Raw genomic sequence first — 18,256 nt, 5'->3', positions numbered from 1 at the left:
CACCCTCCGCAAGCTCTTGCCCACGCCTTGCAGCTGCTGCCTGTGAAGCTCGAGGCAAATGCTCGCTCCTTCAGGATCCTCCCTGGCTGGCGCATCCCTGAGTCGGCCCCCAAACAGCGTAGCATTTAGAAGTTAGCTGGGCCCTGTCCGCCTTTGGAATCTTCCTATTCTAACTGTGCTGCTTCCTTGCTCTGTGGCCTTGGAGACGTGACTTAACATCTCTGGGCCCTCATGTCCAACTAAAGGGGGGGGGGTTGTGCTGGACTCTGGTCCTGTGAAGTTGTAGAAGGAACTGTTTCAGTCCCCCCCCTCCACCCCCCCCCCCCCCCCCCCCGCTTCACAGAGAGTGGAGTTGCCACTTGAGGAAAGTCACGATAACTGTGGAGTGTTTTTCTTCCAGTCTAGAGAGGATTTGGCCACAGATTTCCTCATTTTTTGACAAATTCTCAGGGAGTGGGGGCCCTAATAGGAAAGAGACAAAATGGAGCTCGTCATGGAAGTTCAAGAACCGGTTCAAGTCCCTGACCGTCCCAGTTCTGGTGACCACTGCTGCGTCCCTGAGGGAGCCAGCGGCTGGGCCCCTCCTGCCATCCTCGCTGAAGGGGGCTGAGAGGTGGTCCAGCCCAGGAGCACTTCTCCCCTGGAACCACTGGCTGCCAGGTCCCAGGGAGCCAGAAATGGGAGGATTAGAGCGATGTCAGGATGGTGTTGACATCTCTGGGGAGGAAAAACAGACGCCAGAAAAATTTCACTTGATGTTCTTTTTGCCATTTAATAAAGCAGCGTGCTTCGGAGTTAGACGTTTAGCATCAAAATGGGATCTAGAATCCGCCAATTGAATTTTCCTCGCCGTCAAGTGTTTTGACGAAGCCGCCGCTGGTGAGGCGGGAGAGGGAGAACGGCCCAGCTCCAGCCCTCAGGCCGTCCCTCACCCGTGTCGTCTCCCCGGCATGGCTTAGCCTTTGGTTCGGAGCTGGAAGGAATTCAATAAAGCAAGATATATTGTTATGGTTTATTACGTCAATGCGTGTGTGGAGGAGTTACTTAGAATCCAGACAAGCAGCTCTTCAGTGCTGTCCTCCACTGTTTTGTCAAGGTTCTAAATGAAGCGTCATCTAGTACTCAAGGGGCCGTATTTCAAGAGTTCCGAGAAGTGTCACCTTCCCCCTTTGGTAGAATAACAGGAAAAGACGTGCTTCAAGCGCAAACAATCCATTCAGCTCTCCAGCCTTGGATCAGGCGAACCGTTTGTCTCTGTAAGTGTATTTTTCCAGAGCCACCTTCGAAGGGGGGTAAGGATTCGGGGCCCCCTCTCCGCACCTGGCCTGCCGGAGTCGCCCTCACAGGTCTTCTCCTCGCCCGGCCCCCCAGGTTCCACTTCAAGGAAACTGACACTCGGTGCCCAGCTGGACTCTGTGCCCTCGCATTTCCTCTTCACAGCCACCTCTCCCATGTCTCGTCCATTGTGTTCGAAACGCCGTCAGTGTTTACTGGCAGGAAAAGGATTCCTTTGCCACTTGAAGGTAGATCCGCGCCGTCGACCTCTTTGTATTTGCGCCTCTCTGTCGCGAGCGCTTAGCCCGGTCTCTCCTCGCCGGCCCCGCCCCTCGCCTGGTGCGGTGCCCCCCACCCACCGCCTGTGTGCTCGTTGAGTGGCCGGCCCCGCTCATCGAGTTCTCTGCCAGGAGCTAGAGGCGCACCTGCCGGGCGTGACTGCGGTTTCCTTCCCGTCCGGTCGCTTCGTCTCCGTCTCCGTGTGCGTTTCCCCCGCCGTGGAATGTGTCTGATAATGGGTGGCCTCTGGTGGCACACAGGCCTAGCATGAGGTGGCCGAGTGGCACGTCGTGCAGAAGCCACTCCTTTCCCGTGTCCCCCGATTATGTCCGGGAGCGTGTCACTTTTCGGGGCTGGCGTGCCTTCCGCACCTCCTAAGGATCCGCCGAGTCCCGTCTTTAACAGAGAGAGCAGGCCTGGGCCGCGATGAGTTGACGCAAGTCAACGATCCTTGACTAAAATGTAAAAGCATTGTCTTTTTTTTTTTTTTAACACTGCCTGTCAGCGTGGCAGCATGTTGATTTCCAGCTTACACGTGGGGATAGAAAATGTATGTTTTGATACGTACTGATTCAAGTTCCATTTCAGAGAACTGTGCAGTGAGCTCTATCTAGTTCAGGCAGCACCGGTCGTGGCAGAAGTCACGGAGATGGACCCCGGGTCGCCGAGGTTGGGCAGCGCCTCCTGGGGCGCCTTTCAGGACGAGCGGGGTTCTCATGAGGCGGCCCCCTGACAGCTCGCCCCTTTGTGCGTTGCAGGCATGGATCCTGAGAAACTAGAGCAGATCCAGCTCCCGGTGCCCAGTGCGGCCGACAAGACCACCTACAACCATCTCCTGGCCGAAAGACTCATCAGGATCATGAACAACGCTGCCCAGCCAGGTGCCTGGGGTGTGGCTGCTCACAGGGGCAGTAGAGTGAGAGGGACCGGGCCGCCGGACCACGCACCAGGAGCCCTGGGGCCTCGGCCTGGCCTTTCTGAGAGCGCAGGCAGATTTCAGCTCCTCCCTGGGCCACCCATACCGCTCCGTCCATCCGCGTCTTCTCCTCGGGATCTCCTCCTCCTTCCTCCCCTGTCTTTCTTCTCCTTCCGCACCCAACCCTTCTTGTGTCAGTTTTGCCAGCGTGTGTCACCCTCCTCTCGGGGAGGCCAAGGCCACGTTTGAGCACGAACCAGCCTGAGAGTGTGTACGAGGGAAGTTTGGAAGGTTCAGATCAGGGGCCCTTGATGGTGCAAGACCTGCCCAGCGTGTGGCACCCGTCGGCCCAGTTCTGAGGTTTTGGCCGAGGATCCTCAGCCAAGGCAAGGGCTAGAAATAACAGGAGGGGTGACCAAGCACAGTGATTCCTAAATGGGGACAACTTTGCCCGCAGGGGACGTTTGACAGTGTCTGGGGACATTTTTGGTTGTCACAACGTGAAGAGGTGTTACTGTTGGCCTCCAGGGGTCAGGGATGCTGCACAGGACAAGTGCACAGGACAGCCTCCAATGACGTAGGATTATCTGACCCAAAACATCAGCAGTGCTGAGCTTGAGGGACCCTGATCGCCAGGCGGGTTCTCTGCAGAGGCAGGGGGATGGGCCATCAGGGTGTGTGAGAGGGCACAGAAATGGGCCCAATGGAGATGTGGCCTGGTTAAGAGGGAACCACTGAGCGGTACAGTAGGAGCAGTCAGGCGATGAGCCCACGTCAGGCTCAGGAGAAGGGCAAGGGTGGGAGTCGTGATAATAGGTGAGGACTCCAGAAGTTAAGGGGCGTGGGCTCCACGAAGCGGCCAGAGCCCCTCGGAGGCCAGAGGGGCCAGAGCCTCCATGACTTCGGGGAGGGTATACAGAGGCTTGGGGGGATGGCTCCACAGAGAAATGTTGATCGAGTGCCTCCTGCATGCCAGCCGCTGTGTGCAGATGACGAGGGTCCAGGAAGTACAGGACAGGTGTGGCTCGTGCCTTCCAGGAAGCCACGGCTGGGCATCCCAGACTGCTGCCACTCCACGAGGAGATAGAATCTCGAGCTTAGGGGCGCTCGGGGCTAGAACTAACAGTGTGGCACTCACAGACATAGGGGTGGTGTTTAAAGCCACGGGAGAGAAGAGAGGCATATCGGGGACCAAGCCCTGGGCCACTACAGGTATCTCAAGGTGATGCAGAGGGACAGCCAGCACGGGAGCCTGAGCCGGGTCCCACACGGAAGAAGAGGGGCAGCGAGAGAGACAGGTGTGGCTCAGGACCAAGGGCACTTGGTGGGGTCAGTTTCTACCGAAAGGTCCAGTGTGGGGAACAGAGGTCGTCCCCGGGGACAGTGGCTCAGGGGGCAGTTGGCAGGGGCTCTGTCAGCAGGTTGGCTCGGTGGTTGAGGATGGCAGAGCGTGGCCTGGGTGTTGGAGAGGAGCCTCCGGGGTGGGGACGGACGGCAGCCCCTTAACGGGGCCAGTGGCAGGAAGTCTGCGCCTGCCAGGAGCTTGCAAAGGAAGAAGGGTCTTGGTGGAAGATCACATCCCAGTCGCCCGGAGGCGGCCGCAGGGGTGTCGTGGCTGAGCCAGGGGGGTTCCGCGGAGGGGCAGGCAGCAGCGAGACTGAGCCCCGGAGAGCTGGAGGTGGGAGGCGGGCGGCGGGTGGGCACAGCCTGCGGGGCTGTGTTCGTGCTGGGCCCGGGGGGCCCTGAGAGAGAGCCTCGGAGCTGAGACCAAGCAGCCTCTCCCAGTAGATGCTTCCCTCTTCTCCGGTTCCCCTCCTGACACGTGAAGCAGGGAAAGGATGGGCAGGGAGGTGAGCACTCGTGCGTCTGCCTCGAGTTTTTCCCGGTAGCCTGTCCCGGTCCTCAGGGTTCCCAGGGCCTCAGGGCTGCAGCCTTGAGACTTCCTCCTCTCTTGGCCCTTCTTCCACATCGAGCCGTCTCCCCAGAAACGAGCTTGAAGACGCAGGGAGGAGTCTGCCTAAGAGCAGGGTGCCCTCCCATCAGGCAGTCACAGATGCTTCTAGGAGCTGTGCTCCACGGGGCTTTTGGCATTCAGAGCCCCTGGAGTCCACTACCGCCCGGGGTGAAGCTTTGGACAAGTCACTTCACTTGTCTAAACCCCAGTCTTTAGAGTGCCCATAGCGGTGGGTTTTTGTAGAGACTTCTCGAGGGAGGGGTCTGTACAGTGCCCAGCGCGGTGCCCGGTTCACAGTAGCATGGCAGGTGGATCAGTCATGGACCGAAACCCATACTCAGACTGGCCGAAGCAATCCAGACAGAAACAAAACTACTGGCTTGTGTGACTTGAGGTCTTGTGTAACTTCAGTGCCGGCTTCAGGCGCAGCCGGGTACCGAAGCTCAAGTTGTTAAGACTGTTTCTGGACTCTACCGCTGTGTGTGTGCCCTTCTCTCCTCGGGCTCTGGGCCTGCCAGACATACTCTGGGCGGTCTGGGGGAAAGGGTGGACTGTGGGGGAAGGGGTGGGCAGTTTGTAGAACCCCGAACAGAAGATTCGAAACTCTGGCGAGGGTGCGGGATGGCCAGTGTGGATCCTCGTCTGGTGCCGCTCAGGCCCCACCACTGTGCCCGTGCTGCTCTCGGCCCGGCGCGAAGAGAGGTTCTCTTGCCCGGTGGTTCCAGCACGGTGTGGAATTGAGCCTTATTGGCTGACTGGCTCCCTCGCCCGTCCCTCCCTCAGTCACCGTGACCAGAGGGATAGGGCATCTGACCAGCCTGGCCGATGTGCCTGTCCCTGGGACAGAGGGGAGGGACCAGCTGCACCCAAATTGCATGCCCAGGAGTGGAGTTGGTGATTCTCCAAACGAAAGTGGGGGTGCTTGTTCCTGAAAAGAGGAAGGAACCCAGCCAAGCAGAGCAACCACAGACGGCCACTTTTTCAGCCTCCAGTAATAAATAGTAACAGTCTTTTTCCTGCCTCCTCTCCCCTGATAAAGGGGGTGCAGGGGAGTACCTGGCATGGGCGGTGTGGGTACATTCTATTGTCATTGACTGGGGAGGGGTTGGCCCGTGGGTTTCCCTCCGTGTCCCCACTGGGTGTCCAGGGCCCGTTACCTGTTAACCTCAAAGCGATAAAGGCGAGAAGCTGTATTGGAGGGCTTCCCGCCAGGGTGTGCGAGGCTGACCCAGGTTTCCTGTGCAGATGGGAAGATCCGGTTGGCGACGCTGGAGCTGAGCTGCCTGCTCCTAAAGCAGCAAGTCGTGGCCAGCGCGGGCTGCATCATGAAGGACGTGCACCTGGCCTGCCTGGAGGTGAGGGCCCCGCCCCCATGGCCCATGTTCCACCGGAGGGGAGGAGGCGGTGGGCAGGAAGCTGCTGGATCCAGATCGGAGCCCCAGCGTCCGCAGCACCAACGAGAAGCAGGGCGTAATGACCCCGATGCCTCTCCAGAAGAACTGCCCTTCCTCTGAGACTGGCCCGATGAACCCGCCTAGTTACTGAATTTGTGTGGTTTCTGTTACAGTTACCGGCCTTATATTTGTCACCGGAATTGTATTATTCTCCTTTCTGCATTACAGAGATTTTATACATATTCAAACACACGCACGCTGCTTATTTACTTACGGTTTATTGTGCCAATACCTGCATCCGTTGTTTTTAAATAGTTCTTATTGCCTTCCCCCTTATTTTTCATGTTTATTTGAGAAAATTTGGAAAGTACACGGGGGAAAAAGTAGCAACCCGAGTCGACGCTTTGTTGGGTGTCTCTCTAGATACACACACATGTATAAAAATGGAGTCACCATGGCCATATTTTATGACCTGCTGCCCCCACCTAACTCAGTGTTACCACCTTCCCCTGTCACCACCTTGAATCACCTCTCTTTTGCCCCGTTTTTATTTTGAGCTCACCCTCCCTCCCTCTCACATTACGAACCACTAGATAGATTTAAGGATATTAGCCCAGCCTCTCCCCTGTTTTACATGCTCTCAAATTTTGGAATTAGTAACTCACCCGACTCCCCGCCCTCCCTCCCCACCTCCCTCTGTTTTCACAGGGTGCCAGAGAAGAAAGCGTTCACTTGGTACGGCATTTTTATAAGGTACGTTGCCAGAGCACAGGGGACGGCAGTGTGGTGTGGGTCACGTAACTGGGACTGTAGTGTGTGGGCATACGCACGTGAAGGTCACAAGTCCGTGGCTGCTCCGTATGCCTGTGCTTCCCTAGTGAACCGCGTGCAGCGTCCCAGTGCCCGGACGCTGTCCCAGTCCCCAGTCCCTGGTCTCCCCCTGCTTCTCTTACCAGGACACCTGTTGGGGATTCAGTGCTACTGCGGACGGTTTATCAGTCACATGTGAATTTGTGTATTGCTGAATTTACATATAAGTTGTGAATTACTTACACCTGCACATGACTAAGTCACATATGTAAATTAATAGGTGCATGAATTATGTTTTTCATGTAAAGTAACCTTGAATTGTTCGTGAATTTATGAATTATATGCATGTAAATTATTATTTTTTTAATATTTTATTTTTGAGAGAGAGAGAGAGAGCAAGCATGAGCGGGGGAGGGGCAGAGAGAGAGGGACACACAGAATCCCAACGGGCTCCAGGCTCCGAGCTGTCAGCACAGAGCCCGACACGGGGCTTGTACTCACAAACCACAAGATCATGACCTGAGCCGAAGTCGGACGCTTAACCGACTGAGCCACCCAGGCGCCCCTGCATGTACGTTATTTATAGACCTGTGTGCCAGGAAACCTTGTTACAGGCTTCTAGACGTTTATCATTAAGGGTAGTGAGATTTTGTAAAGGACCACCATGACTTTGAGTAACAGAGAAATTTGTAGATTCCTCTTCGGATTCCATATCTCCTTGTGATGGTTTTGTGTCATTCTTATCTAGGGCATGATGTATTCCTTAGGGAAGTACGTAATTTGTCAGCAGTAGGTGGATTACTCCATATTCACGTGGACCTAGTCCCTTCCTGGTTTTCGACCTCTGCGTCAGGTCTTTCCAGGTCCAGTTAGCCACAGTTTCTCCTTGTTGTTTGGCTGATGAGGAGAAAGGCGTTAGCGCTGCCATTTTCTTGTTGTTCAACCACTTTGATTTTTTGTATTCTCTTTAAACTGCCATGAATTATAGGCACATAGGCACCAGAACTCTTTTCTTTGCAGGAAGCTTTTTAAGCCACTGCCCATTATTGTCCATGTTCATTGAGAGAAAAGCAGGCCTTGTAATCTAGGATCCGCCTCGGCAGGCTCAGACGACCCCATGCAGCTGCAGCATGGTGGGCACACCCAGCCGAGGGTGGACCCCTGCGGGCCCCCACGCACGGGGGAGGAAATCCCAGGCTCCCCTTAGACCATCGCAAGAGGCTTGGCCTCAGCGAGGATACACGTCCTCGGCAAAGCCCAGGAGAAAGCGGAGGCCTCACGGCTGCATTAGTCATCTTTGGGTCTCTTTCCAGGATAACTGCTCTTAGGTTGTCCCCTGCCCCCCACCCCCCCCAGAAAGTCTTGCATTGCAAAAACCGAAAGACAGAGATACATAGGTAGACATTTGCCCAGAGGGTTTTCATCACCATTAGCGAAAGGAGAGCTATATTTGAATTGCAGCTCCCTTCTCCCCACCCAGATTGTTCTTTTATCCTGTGAGTTTTACTTATAAGGTCTTACATATAATACAATCCTATAAGGTCCTAAGTATAATAAGTCAGAAGGTGTTGGATATTTCCAGGGTCGTGATTTCTGTGGTTCTTACGTGGAACTTATACTGGAAAAATGTATGAAGGATCTCCTCCATTCCCACCCTGCCCGTGTATTTGTGTTTGTACATGTGTGATTCAGGACTTAGGAGAGAGACAGGACAGTTCCAATAGTCCAGATGCATTCAGCTGAATCTCCCCTCCCCTCCCCAGCTGTGCTCCGTCCAGTGGTGCCCGTAATGACCGTGCTCGCATTTAGTAGCCCTGGCCGGGCGGCGGGCTCTGTGCTCAGGTTGACCTGTGTCACCCTCATGGCGACCCGTGTAGATGTGGGCTGTCACCCAGCGAGAGGCTCTGAGAGGTGAAGCTGGGATTTGGCCCCTGGTGTACATGTTTCAGACCCAAGTTCTTAGCCATCACAGCCCCGCGGAGCTACAGAGCCTCACAGGCGTGCCTCAGAAATGAACGGACCGGGCTGTATAATTTTAGCGTTAAGTATACTTAATTATACGCTTCCTTTCCGAGGTGTGGCGCCTCCTGGTTTGAACACGGCAGCTGAGCCGGGCTTCCCCATCTCTCCCACCGTTCTTGACAAATACATGATGTTGAACACTCGCCATTTTAACCACATTTATATTTTAATTATATGTGGTGGTGTTTTGTTGCTGTTTTAATTAGCTGCCTTGACAGAAGGGATCTAACTCTACGTGCTTAAAAAAAAGGGGGGGGGGAGAGAGTCGTTGAGAGGCGCAACATGATATCCGGGCTTTCGTTTGAGAGAGCGTGTGTGTTCGTGCTCACGTGTGTATTTTACTTCCTGGTGATTTTCTAGAACTCGCTAATGAGAACCAGATGGCCCCCCAAGCCGTGAAGTGGAGTTTATAATACTTTGGTGTTTATGGAAAAAATGTGCATAATCTCCCTCCCTTCCTTCCTTTTTAGGGAGAAGAAATTTTTTTGGACATGTTTGAAGACGAGTACAGGAGCATGACAGTAAGTGAGGGGCCAGAAAGCGCTGGCGTGGCCTGTGCGGCTCGTCCTGCGGAACCGAGAGAATTCTCACTTGGGCCTTTCTGACCGAAGGACACAGATTGGCGGGGAACTGAGTTGGAAACGGTGCCTCTGGCTCGCTGCCGCTTTTGAAATCTCAGATGACACTCACTCCCCCTGTTAGGGTCGTGCCGTAGATGGGTCGGAAAGATTCACTTGGGTGCAAAACGGTCCCTGACTGAGGTCTCACGCCACGTCGGGAATGTAAAGCATGTTGTACGTAGTTCTGCCCTTGCTGCCCCCGTCACCCTGATGGGAGTGGCTGCTGTCATTCTCTCCCGTCACCGATCAGGAGGCCCCAGCCTGCCCAGCCAGGGAGGTGAGAGCCAGGATTCCAAGGCAGAGCAGTTCCCCTGCAGTGTCCTGCCCTTCTCTGCTGGGCCCCTGGAATGTTCCAGCGTGTTGCTTGTCCTCGAATCCACGGCACCGGCTTAGAGTCCTCCCTGTCTGCCTCCGTCCGGCAGGCACGGTCATGGGAAGAGATCGGGTCATGCAGCTCTCTCTGTCGTGTTTATTTCTCTGCATCCCTAACACCTGCCCCTTCGTTGGCAGTCAGTGATTAGGTGACAAACGTCCTTTTCGTGGACACTGCTCATCAAAGAGTGAAGCGATTCGGGAAGTTGTAATGAGCCTCAGTGTCACAAACACAGAAGCAGCTTGCTCAAAGTGGCTCCTGGCTCCCAAGCCCATCTCACCGGGGGGTGGACTGCTGTGCCCTCACCACACCCCTGCCCTCGGCACTTCCGGGCCCTCTGCGGAAAGGGAACGTTGTAAATTGGCATTCTTCGTCTCCAGATGTGCCCGAGTAGTGCCCGGGCCTCCTCCGGTGATGTGTAGGCCGCCCAGGTGCATCTCACACCTGGTGGTGGCCACTGCCCCCCATCATTCCCCTGACCCCCCGGAAGAGTGTCTCTGTGTCCTACTCTTTGTTTGGACCAGTAATGGAAGTGGAGTGGATTCAGGGGTTAGCTACCGCTTTATCTCACCCCCGGGATGTCTCCTTCTGCGTTGCGGTTCTCCACAGGTCGGTTTCCTGTTTGAAACGGGAGGCTCGTACGTCACCTGACGATGTGGAGAAGCTCGGGGCCCTAAACCCCTGCTCAGTTCCTGCTCTTGTTACCTCCTGACGATGCGACCTTCAACGGGTTGCTTCCATCCTAAGCCTTCATTTTTCCCGTCTGTAAAATGGGACCCACACCACGCACCCGGCCTGGATGTGTAATACCGAAGGGGTGCCTCCCATAGACGGTGTGCACGAGTGCTTGGCTCCCCTCCCTCCCACCATAGGGGCCTCCCCCGGCCTCGTTTGTCTGTCTTGTCGCGTGTTCATTGTGTGTCCTGCACGGTGTCTGGCACCCCAGAGAACCTGAAAGGGGGCACACCCCATACCTGAAAGTGTAGTCCTTAGGTCAGACTTCAGGAACCAGTCGCTGAGCTAAATGAACCAGAGATAGACCCTTGGGTGCTGCTGATGTGCTCACGGAGACCCTTGTGCTAAATCCAGGCCTTCATTTTTGACCCTCATTCATTTCTGAATCACCTCCTATCTAATGCAGAAGGTGTAATGATGGCAGCCGTCTGCTGTTCCTGCGGAAGGTGGTGGAGACAGGTGGGGCAGCGCGGAGTGGGCTGCAAGGGGGCGGAGGGCAGGCCGGAAGGCACTGCGGGAAGGCGATGCCAAGGGCGGCCCCGGGGCAGGACATGGGGCTCTGCCACCCTGTCCTGGGATAAAGGGACTTGGGATGAAGGACCCCAGGCCTTTGGAGGAAATTGCTTACAGCGGCCCAGAGGAAGAGGCAGGCAGGGTGTGCTGTCTCCTTGGCTGCTTAGCACAGACAGCCGGGCCCTCACCACACATGCCATGTATAGTTAGCTGTGTGTTCCAGGAGGGAAAAAAAGTGATAGCATTGAAGCCCACCTTCTTTAAAATAGATAGATAGATAGATAGATAGATAGATAGATAGATAGATAGATAGATAAAGGGGCGCCTGGGTGGCTCAGTCGGTTAAGCGTCCAACTCTTGATTTTGGCTCAGATGATGATGTCATAGTTCCTGGGATCAAGCCCCATGTCAGGCTCTGTGCTGACAGCACAGAACCTTCTTGTGATTCTGTCTTTCCCTTTCTTTTTGCCTCTCCCCCCTTGCTTTCTATCTCAAAATAAATAAACATTAAAAAAAAAATCACTCACATATTAAAAAAAGAAAAGACACCTAAAACAGCATGTGATGCTTGAAGCAGTAAAATTAAATCTCTGGGACATTTACCTATATAGGAAATCTCATTCCTTTAGGGTGTCTGGTAAATGAAGTGTCTGTGTCCAACGATGCATGCACATTCAGTGTCAGTACTGATGCAGCAAAGTTCCAGGAGGGGAGATGTTGTTACCATTCATCATAGTCATCAGAGAAGACTTCCTGGAAGTGGTGTGGAGCTAGGCAGACAGTTCCGCTCCTGTCTGGCCCAGTGGCTGTGGGCATACTCGCTTTCTCAGGGCTCGGTGTTCCCGTCTGTAACAAGGGACAGCATCAGCACTCCTGTCCAGTGGTAGGTGAGCCCCACCGGTGCCCGGAACTTAGTAGGTGCTCACTGAGTAGCTTTGTTTTTCTGATCCCAGGTAAGATGCTGAGCGGCTGAGGAAGGAAGTAGGTTGGTGGTCATGTGGCAGGAGTCGTAGGGCGTCTGGAGCAAGGCGGGCCTGGGTCTGCATCTTAGTTCTGCCACCAGCCAGCTGAGTCTCCGTCTTGTCGGCGGACTGGGAAACATCCCTTCCGGAGTCTTCGGGGGGACTAAATAGGATCTGTAGCTCACCGCCTGCCTGCAGTCAGTGGTCTGCTCTCCACAAACGGGGGCTGCTCTCGCTAGGTCTGTCGTCGTCACTCTGGGGAGTACAAAGAGAGGGAGGAGGCTGCGGTCAGGGACCCGCTCCCCGCTGGGTGGAGGGGCCCGAGAGGGTGAGAAAGCACAGCTTGCCACAGCACGGAGGCAACTCGTCAAGGGTGGCCGAGCTGTCAGTTCAAGGGAAGGAAAACTCTGCGTCTCGGGAAACAAAGGCTCGCGGCCCGCACGTCTGGCTGCCTCGAGGCCTCGTGCCAGCCTTAACGTGGGCGCACTGTACCCGTTGGCTGTCGGCGGGTGAGACGAGGGGCCCGTGTAACCTGCCCCGGCCCCTCCCTCCCTGCGGTGAGGTTTCCTGTGATGTCTCTCTTCCAGATGAAGCCCATGAATGTGGAGTACCTCATGATGGACGCCTCTATCCTGCTGCCCCCGACGGGCACGCCGCTGACCGGCATCGACTTCGTGAAGCGGCTGCCGTGCGGTGACGTGGAGAAGACGCGGCGGGTGAGTGAGCGCAGGTGGGACCCACCTCTCCTGGGCTGCCGTCTGCCGGGGCCGCCGCCGGGGCCGGGAGGGAGGGTCTTCCAGCAGGTCAGGAGCCCTCCGTCCACCCCGTGTCTGGACAGCAGGTGGATGGGCGCCCCCCTCGCGCCCTGCCGCCAGGACAGACTTCTCAAGGGGACCTGCCCCTTGCTAACGCAGGGTTGAAATTGCACGGCGCGGTGCCGGCCAGGCTGCCTTCGCCGGTGCAGGGCACGACCCCCAGCCCCAGGCTCTGAGAGAAAGCCTCGGGGCCGCTGTGGGCACCGGGGGCAGGGGGGTGAGCAGAGGGCAGGCAGCGCAGGTGAGGCCCCTGTGAAACTCTGGCCCAGAGAGGCTCAGCACCCCCGCCCGAGATGGTGTGGTGTTAAGGTATCTGAGGGATCTCCAGGCAGGCACCCGCTAAGGAGACTGCGATTCTCGCCCTGCCTGCTTGCTTCCGCGTGTGACAGGCACATTAGTTCTCAGAACCCCGCAGCAGCGCGCACCCCTTATCAGCGCTTTTTTTCTGAAGCGGTCTCGCAGGGCTCTTCACAGTATGCTATCTCTCTCGTAAGATCAGCTTCTTTCTTAGAAAGCAGCGTCACCTTGGGGCGCCTGGGCGGCTCAGTCCGTTGAGCGTCTGACTTCAGCTCAGGTCATGATCTCACAGCCCATGAGTTTGAGCCCCCCATCGGGCTCTGTGCTGACAGCTCAGAGCCTGGAGCCCCTTGGGATTCTGTGTCTCCCTCTATCTCTGCCCCTCCCCTGCTTGTGCTGTCTCTCTCTGTCTCAAAAATAAATAAAAACATTAAAAAAAAAAAAAAACTACTTTAGAAAGCACTGTCACCTCTTCCTAGAAAAGCATTCTCTGGAGACATGAACGGATAAATGAGATGAATCCCTTGCCCTCTTCTTCTGAGTTAATCCCAGGCTAACCAGAGCCACAGAGGTGTTCGTTCTTGGATTTTGAGAACCAGGAGTCACCTGCTGGATCGGCCTCAAACAGGAAGATTCCGTGGGCTTCCTCTGCCCAGGCGGTGATTTCGCCTTGGAGGCATGGGGTGGCGGGGGACGCAGAGGAAGTCGGACCTGCGTGTTTTAAGTCCATCCGCGTTCCCTGCCGTCTGACCAAACCCGCAGACCTCACCACAGGACCCACCCTGTCTGAGCCAGAGCGAGGTCCAGAAGGCTGTGAATGTTGAGAGCTCCTGCTCTGTGTTGGTACTGCCTTCTTTCTGGCTCGTGGTCCCCCAGTTTTCTTAATGCTTGTAGGAGCTCATGTCTGACAGAAAGTGAGTCTTCGTATCAGTTCTTGGTATGAACCTCCTCATGTAATTTTACGATTGTCCTAGGAGGCTGTGCTAAATTTAACCCATCTCACAGAGGAAGAAACGGAGGCATGAAGAGGTCCAGTGATTTGCTCAAGGTCCCCCAGCTGATAAGTAGCAGGAGCCAGGACTCGGCTCGGGCAGTGTGGCCTCCAGAGCTACCCTCTTAGCCACTCTGACCTGCCACTCCCTACTGCCACCTTCGTCGTATTTATCAGTCCTTATGTGGTGCTGGGCGCCAGGGACGGGGAATACACCGCCTCAGTCATCTAGGAGTCAGAGTCTAGAGGCCAAGGTAGGAAAGGCAGCATCATCAGTTTAAGGAATATGGAGTCAGGCTCTTAATCCCACCTGGGGAGCGAGGTGGCACGGGCACCAGAGGGATAGGCCGGGCAGCCAGGGGGTGCAGAGCGCCAGGGAGATGTGGCTCATTCCAGCACCTCTAGGGAAGGGACGTGGCTGGAGCGCAGAGCGAGGGAGGCCCACTGGGAAGTGATGAGGCTGGAGGGAGCTGATCTCGGGGGCCTTAGAGCCCAGCCAGGACCTTGGCCTTGGTAGCTGATTGCTGACATCAGGCCCTGCCAGCCCAGGGCAGACGGTCATGGTCCACAGGAGAGAATGGGGGAAATTCAGGGGTGGGGCAGATGGCAGAGGGAGGGTTGCTTGGGCTTTGGGGTTCCTTTACCCATCTGAGAGGAGCACGTCCCTGCCCTTGCCAGAAGTATTGTGGGGAGTCAGTGAAAGGCAGAACACGAAAGGCCAGTAGTGGTCCTTTTTTTTTTAATAGATATTTTTCTTTTCTTTTTTTTTTTTTTAAGTTTATTTATTTTGAGAGAGCGAGAGAGTGCATGAGCAGGGAAGGGACAGAGAGAGGGAGAAAGAGAGAATCCCAAGCAGGCTCTGCACTGTCAGTGCAGAGACCAAGGCGGGGCTCAAACTCATAAACTGGGAGATCATGACCTGAGTCGAAATCAAGAGTCGGATGCTTAACCGACTGAGCCACCCAGGCGTCCCAGGCCGGTAGTAGTTGCCGGTGATACGGGCCTCCTTCTTCTCTTTGCCCCTCACACCTCACTTGGTTGTAAGCGGCCTGCCTCCCTTGCCGCAGACGGGATGCGTAGCCCAACTAACTGAGTGCAGACATAGCGCTGGCAATGTCTGCGCTTCCCCGGGGTCTCTTGTTCAGTCTTTGTCTGTGTGACAAGTTTATAAAAGCAACTCTGAAGCCTCAGGGCCCCTGGGTTTAGAGCCCGCGAGAAGGTGGCCGAATGGTAGAAAAGAGGGCCGGCCATCTACCTTAGAGAAGCTTTTTCCTTTGTGACTTCAGATTTCTGAAGGGGAGTTTTGGCCACTCACCTCAGTTCGGTTCCTATTTCAAGGAGCTGTCTAGAATCCTCCAGAAGCTCCAGAATCCTTAGCCCATTTCAGACATCAGAACGCAGCAGTGTGCTTTGAATTTGAGCTAAAGGAAGTGTATGGTTTAGCAAGCAATTGAGGGCTTATGTGGTTTCTTTCAAGTTCTTTGCTTGTATCCAAAGAACATTCCATTTCATCCTTTTGGATTCAAAGGTTTTCTTCTTCTTCTTCTTCTTTTTCCACCAAGGAAACTTTTTTAACTTTTAGGAGGCTGACCCTTTTCAGAAATCCCTTCTGTTTCCTTAAGGACTTGTTGAAGGAAGTTCAAACAACCCTTAATAATACATCATTCCTAACTTGTAAAACAGTCCTCCCTACATTCATCAGAGAGCCCCTGGACACTCACCGTATGCCAGATGCTGTGCCCGAGGGCACAGAAGTGAACCGGGCTGAGGGGACATTTGAGTACAGAGTTCAAGATGTGAATGAGCATGGCATGTTCAGGAAGCGGGGTGACCGGCAGGCTGAGTGAAGGGAACGGGATAAGACAGGAGGGTGACCGGGCCTCGCAGGCCATGGGGAGGCACCCAGCGCTGAAAGTCACGTTGTGCCTCCTGCGCATTCTTCCATTCGACAGATGTGTTGAGCATTTGCTAGGTACTGTGCAAAATGCCAGAACAGACAGTGAATGGAGATTATAAAACGAGACCAAAATAGCAAGAGAGCCACTGAGCCATGCCAGCTGGTAAGGGAAGTTCACCTAGAAACGAAGGTCCTGGGGAACTACTGGGGTCTGATGAGAACGTGTAAGCAGAAATGGGGACTTGGGCTGGGCCCCTCCCAGAGGCAGTGAGAGAAGCAGTTTAGAAAGAACACAGGCTGGTGAGACCAACCAAGTTCAGTGCCGGCTCCAGCTGTGTGACATTGGGCAAGTTGTTCGACCTCATTGAGCCTCACGTTGCTCGTGTGTTCTGTGTCTCAGCTCCTGCCCAAGGTAGTTGGAAAGACGGGCTGCAAGGTGCCTGGCAGACAGGAGGTGCTCAGGAGGTACTTAGTGTGCGGTGAAGCAGTCTAGCATCTCAGGAGGGAAGGAAAGAGAGTTTTTCGTGGTCTCCTGAAGCTTAAGGCTAGAGAAGAGTTAGAGGAATTTTGGTGAACATCAAAATCTGGATTTAATCCAGTAGCTACCTTTCCGTGGTAATCTGGGAAGCCATTAGGAAACACATGTATTTGTGTGAAATTTTATTTGTCCCTGAATTCTGTTCCCTATCCCCACGTAAAACCACACACAGGTTTTGTGTTTATCGCTGTTGACCGTGAGGAAATAGGATATTTTGCTTTCCTCTCTGGATGTGTATTACGCATGGAAGAACATCTTGTGAGGTTCTAAAAGTGGAGGGGAAAGAATTTCCCGTGATTTCATCACCCAAGACACTTTTCGCGTCTCCTCCCTGCCTTTGTTTGCAAGCGTGTCTTCTCATGGAGGCAGGAAGGGTGCCTCGTGGCCTCGCTTCCAGGCCCCTCCCTGTCCTTTCTCCATCCTGCAGCAGAATCCGGAAGCTCTCCTTGTTGTGACGCGGTCGTCGCAAGTCGAATCTCTTACCGGGGCCCGAAAGTTTATCTGGTGACTCCTGCCATGACTTAGGCATCTTTCTGCTGGTTCGATATCCTGGTTGCTTCCGGGATCACATTATTTTCAGCTAAACTGTCATGAGCAGCTTCACGAATACAGTGTTTTCTTTCTCCTGGCTTATTTCTTTAGGATAAGTTCCCAGAAGTGGAGTGTCTGCTGCAAAGGGTATGAACGTTTTTTGCGTGACACTGTACATCCCGGCGAGGCGCTTTCCCAACGGGCTGTGCCCGCTTTACACTGCTTCGGCGTCCCGTTAAGAATGACTGACTCTTCGCGGCCACTTCCACAGCCTGGTGGGCTTCTAACCTGGGCGACTGCCCCCTAAACTCCGCGGCTTGCAGGTGTGGCAGGGGCAGTGGCGAGAGGGCTGGACCTGAGCGCTGTATACGGGGCGGCCCCAGGGCTCAGGGGCTACGCCTCTGCGGTGGCCCCTGAGATCGGGGCCGGTGGGTACCCCCCATTACCAGAACTCGCATCTGGGCTCAGGGGATTCGTGTGACTCACCTAGGTCCGTCTGAGCCCGAAGCCGTCCTGCCCCACTTGGCGAACTCGTTCCCCACAACCCCCTCGCAGAACTCGCTCTTGGGGGCACTGGAGCACGCAGGACGCGTCTCTTCTTGGTACTTGAGCGTGCTCAGCTGTCACTCCTGTCCAAAACGAATGTGTTCTTCCAGTGTCCGTCTGCCTTCCTGGCATTCTGTGGAAGCTTCAGAAAGAGTAATGAGTCCTTTTTCCTTTTCAGTAAAACTTGACAAATTGCATGTTTATTTGGCAAAGTCCAGAGAAGCGCTCAATAAGAGCCTGGGTCCCAAGCCTTAAATCTTTTGAAGGCAAAGGCATATGGTTGGGAGAATACAGACTTTGGAGTCTGGTTATTAGCCGAGTCACTGTGGGCAGGCTGCCTCACATCCCCGGGCTTTGCTTTCCTGTCTGTAAAATGGGAACCACGCCGAGTTGTTAAAAGGCTTCAGTGAGGGGCGCCTGGGTGGCGCAGTCGGTTACGCGTCCGACTTCAGCCAGGTCACGATCTCGCGGTCTGTGAGTTCGAGCCCCGCGTCAGGCTCTGGGCTGATGGCTCAGAGCCTGGAGCCTGCTTCCGATTCTGTGTCTCCTTCTCTCTCTGCCCCTCCCCCATTCATGCTCTGTCTCTCTCTGTCTCAAAAAAAAATAAATAAATGTTAAAAAAAAAAAAATTAAAAAAAAAAAAAAAAAGACTTCAGTGAGATGTCGCGGTCTTGCCTCGCTAGTACCTGGCAGGACTCTGGTGAGTAGAGGGGGTGTTATTGTTTAGGGGGCTGTGGGATGAATTTGAGGGCCTTGATCTTGGTGTTTTACCTCTCTTTTGTGGATTC

At 54.7% G+C, this 18,256-nt stretch overlaps 1 protein-coding gene across 15 annotated transcripts in view; it reads left to right on the top strand.

The window, feature by feature from the left end:
* CLEC16A (C-type lectin domain containing 16A) overlaps positions 1 to 18,256 on the top strand; it is a 203,624-nt gene that overhangs the window by 80,818 nt on the left and 104,550 nt on the right. For all 15 annotated transcript variants that reach the window (XM_045047505.1, XM_045047504.1, XM_045047502.1 and 12 more), the window contains 5 exons: positions 2,313 to 2,435; positions 5,670 to 5,779; positions 6,527 to 6,571; positions 9,121 to 9,171; positions 12,441 to 12,569. In XM_045047505.1, coding sequence (XP_044903440.1) covers positions 2,313 to 2,435; positions 5,670 to 5,779; positions 6,527 to 6,571; positions 9,121 to 9,171; positions 12,441 to 12,569 — 458 coding nt within the window. The remainder of the gene's footprint in view (positions 1 to 2,312; positions 2,436 to 5,669; positions 5,780 to 6,526; positions 6,572 to 9,120; positions 9,172 to 12,440; positions 12,570 to 18,256) is intronic.

The sequence above is a fragment of the Felis catus genome, chromosome E3 (genome assembly GCF_018350175.1).
Source record: "Felis catus isolate Fca126 chromosome E3, F.catus_Fca126_mat1.0, whole genome shotgun sequence".
Taxonomy (NCBI): Eukaryota; Metazoa; Chordata; class Mammalia; order Carnivora; family Felidae; genus Felis; species Felis catus.
The sequence above is the reverse complement of the archived record's forward strand: the minus strand, read 5'-3'. Positions and strand labels throughout refer to the sequence as shown.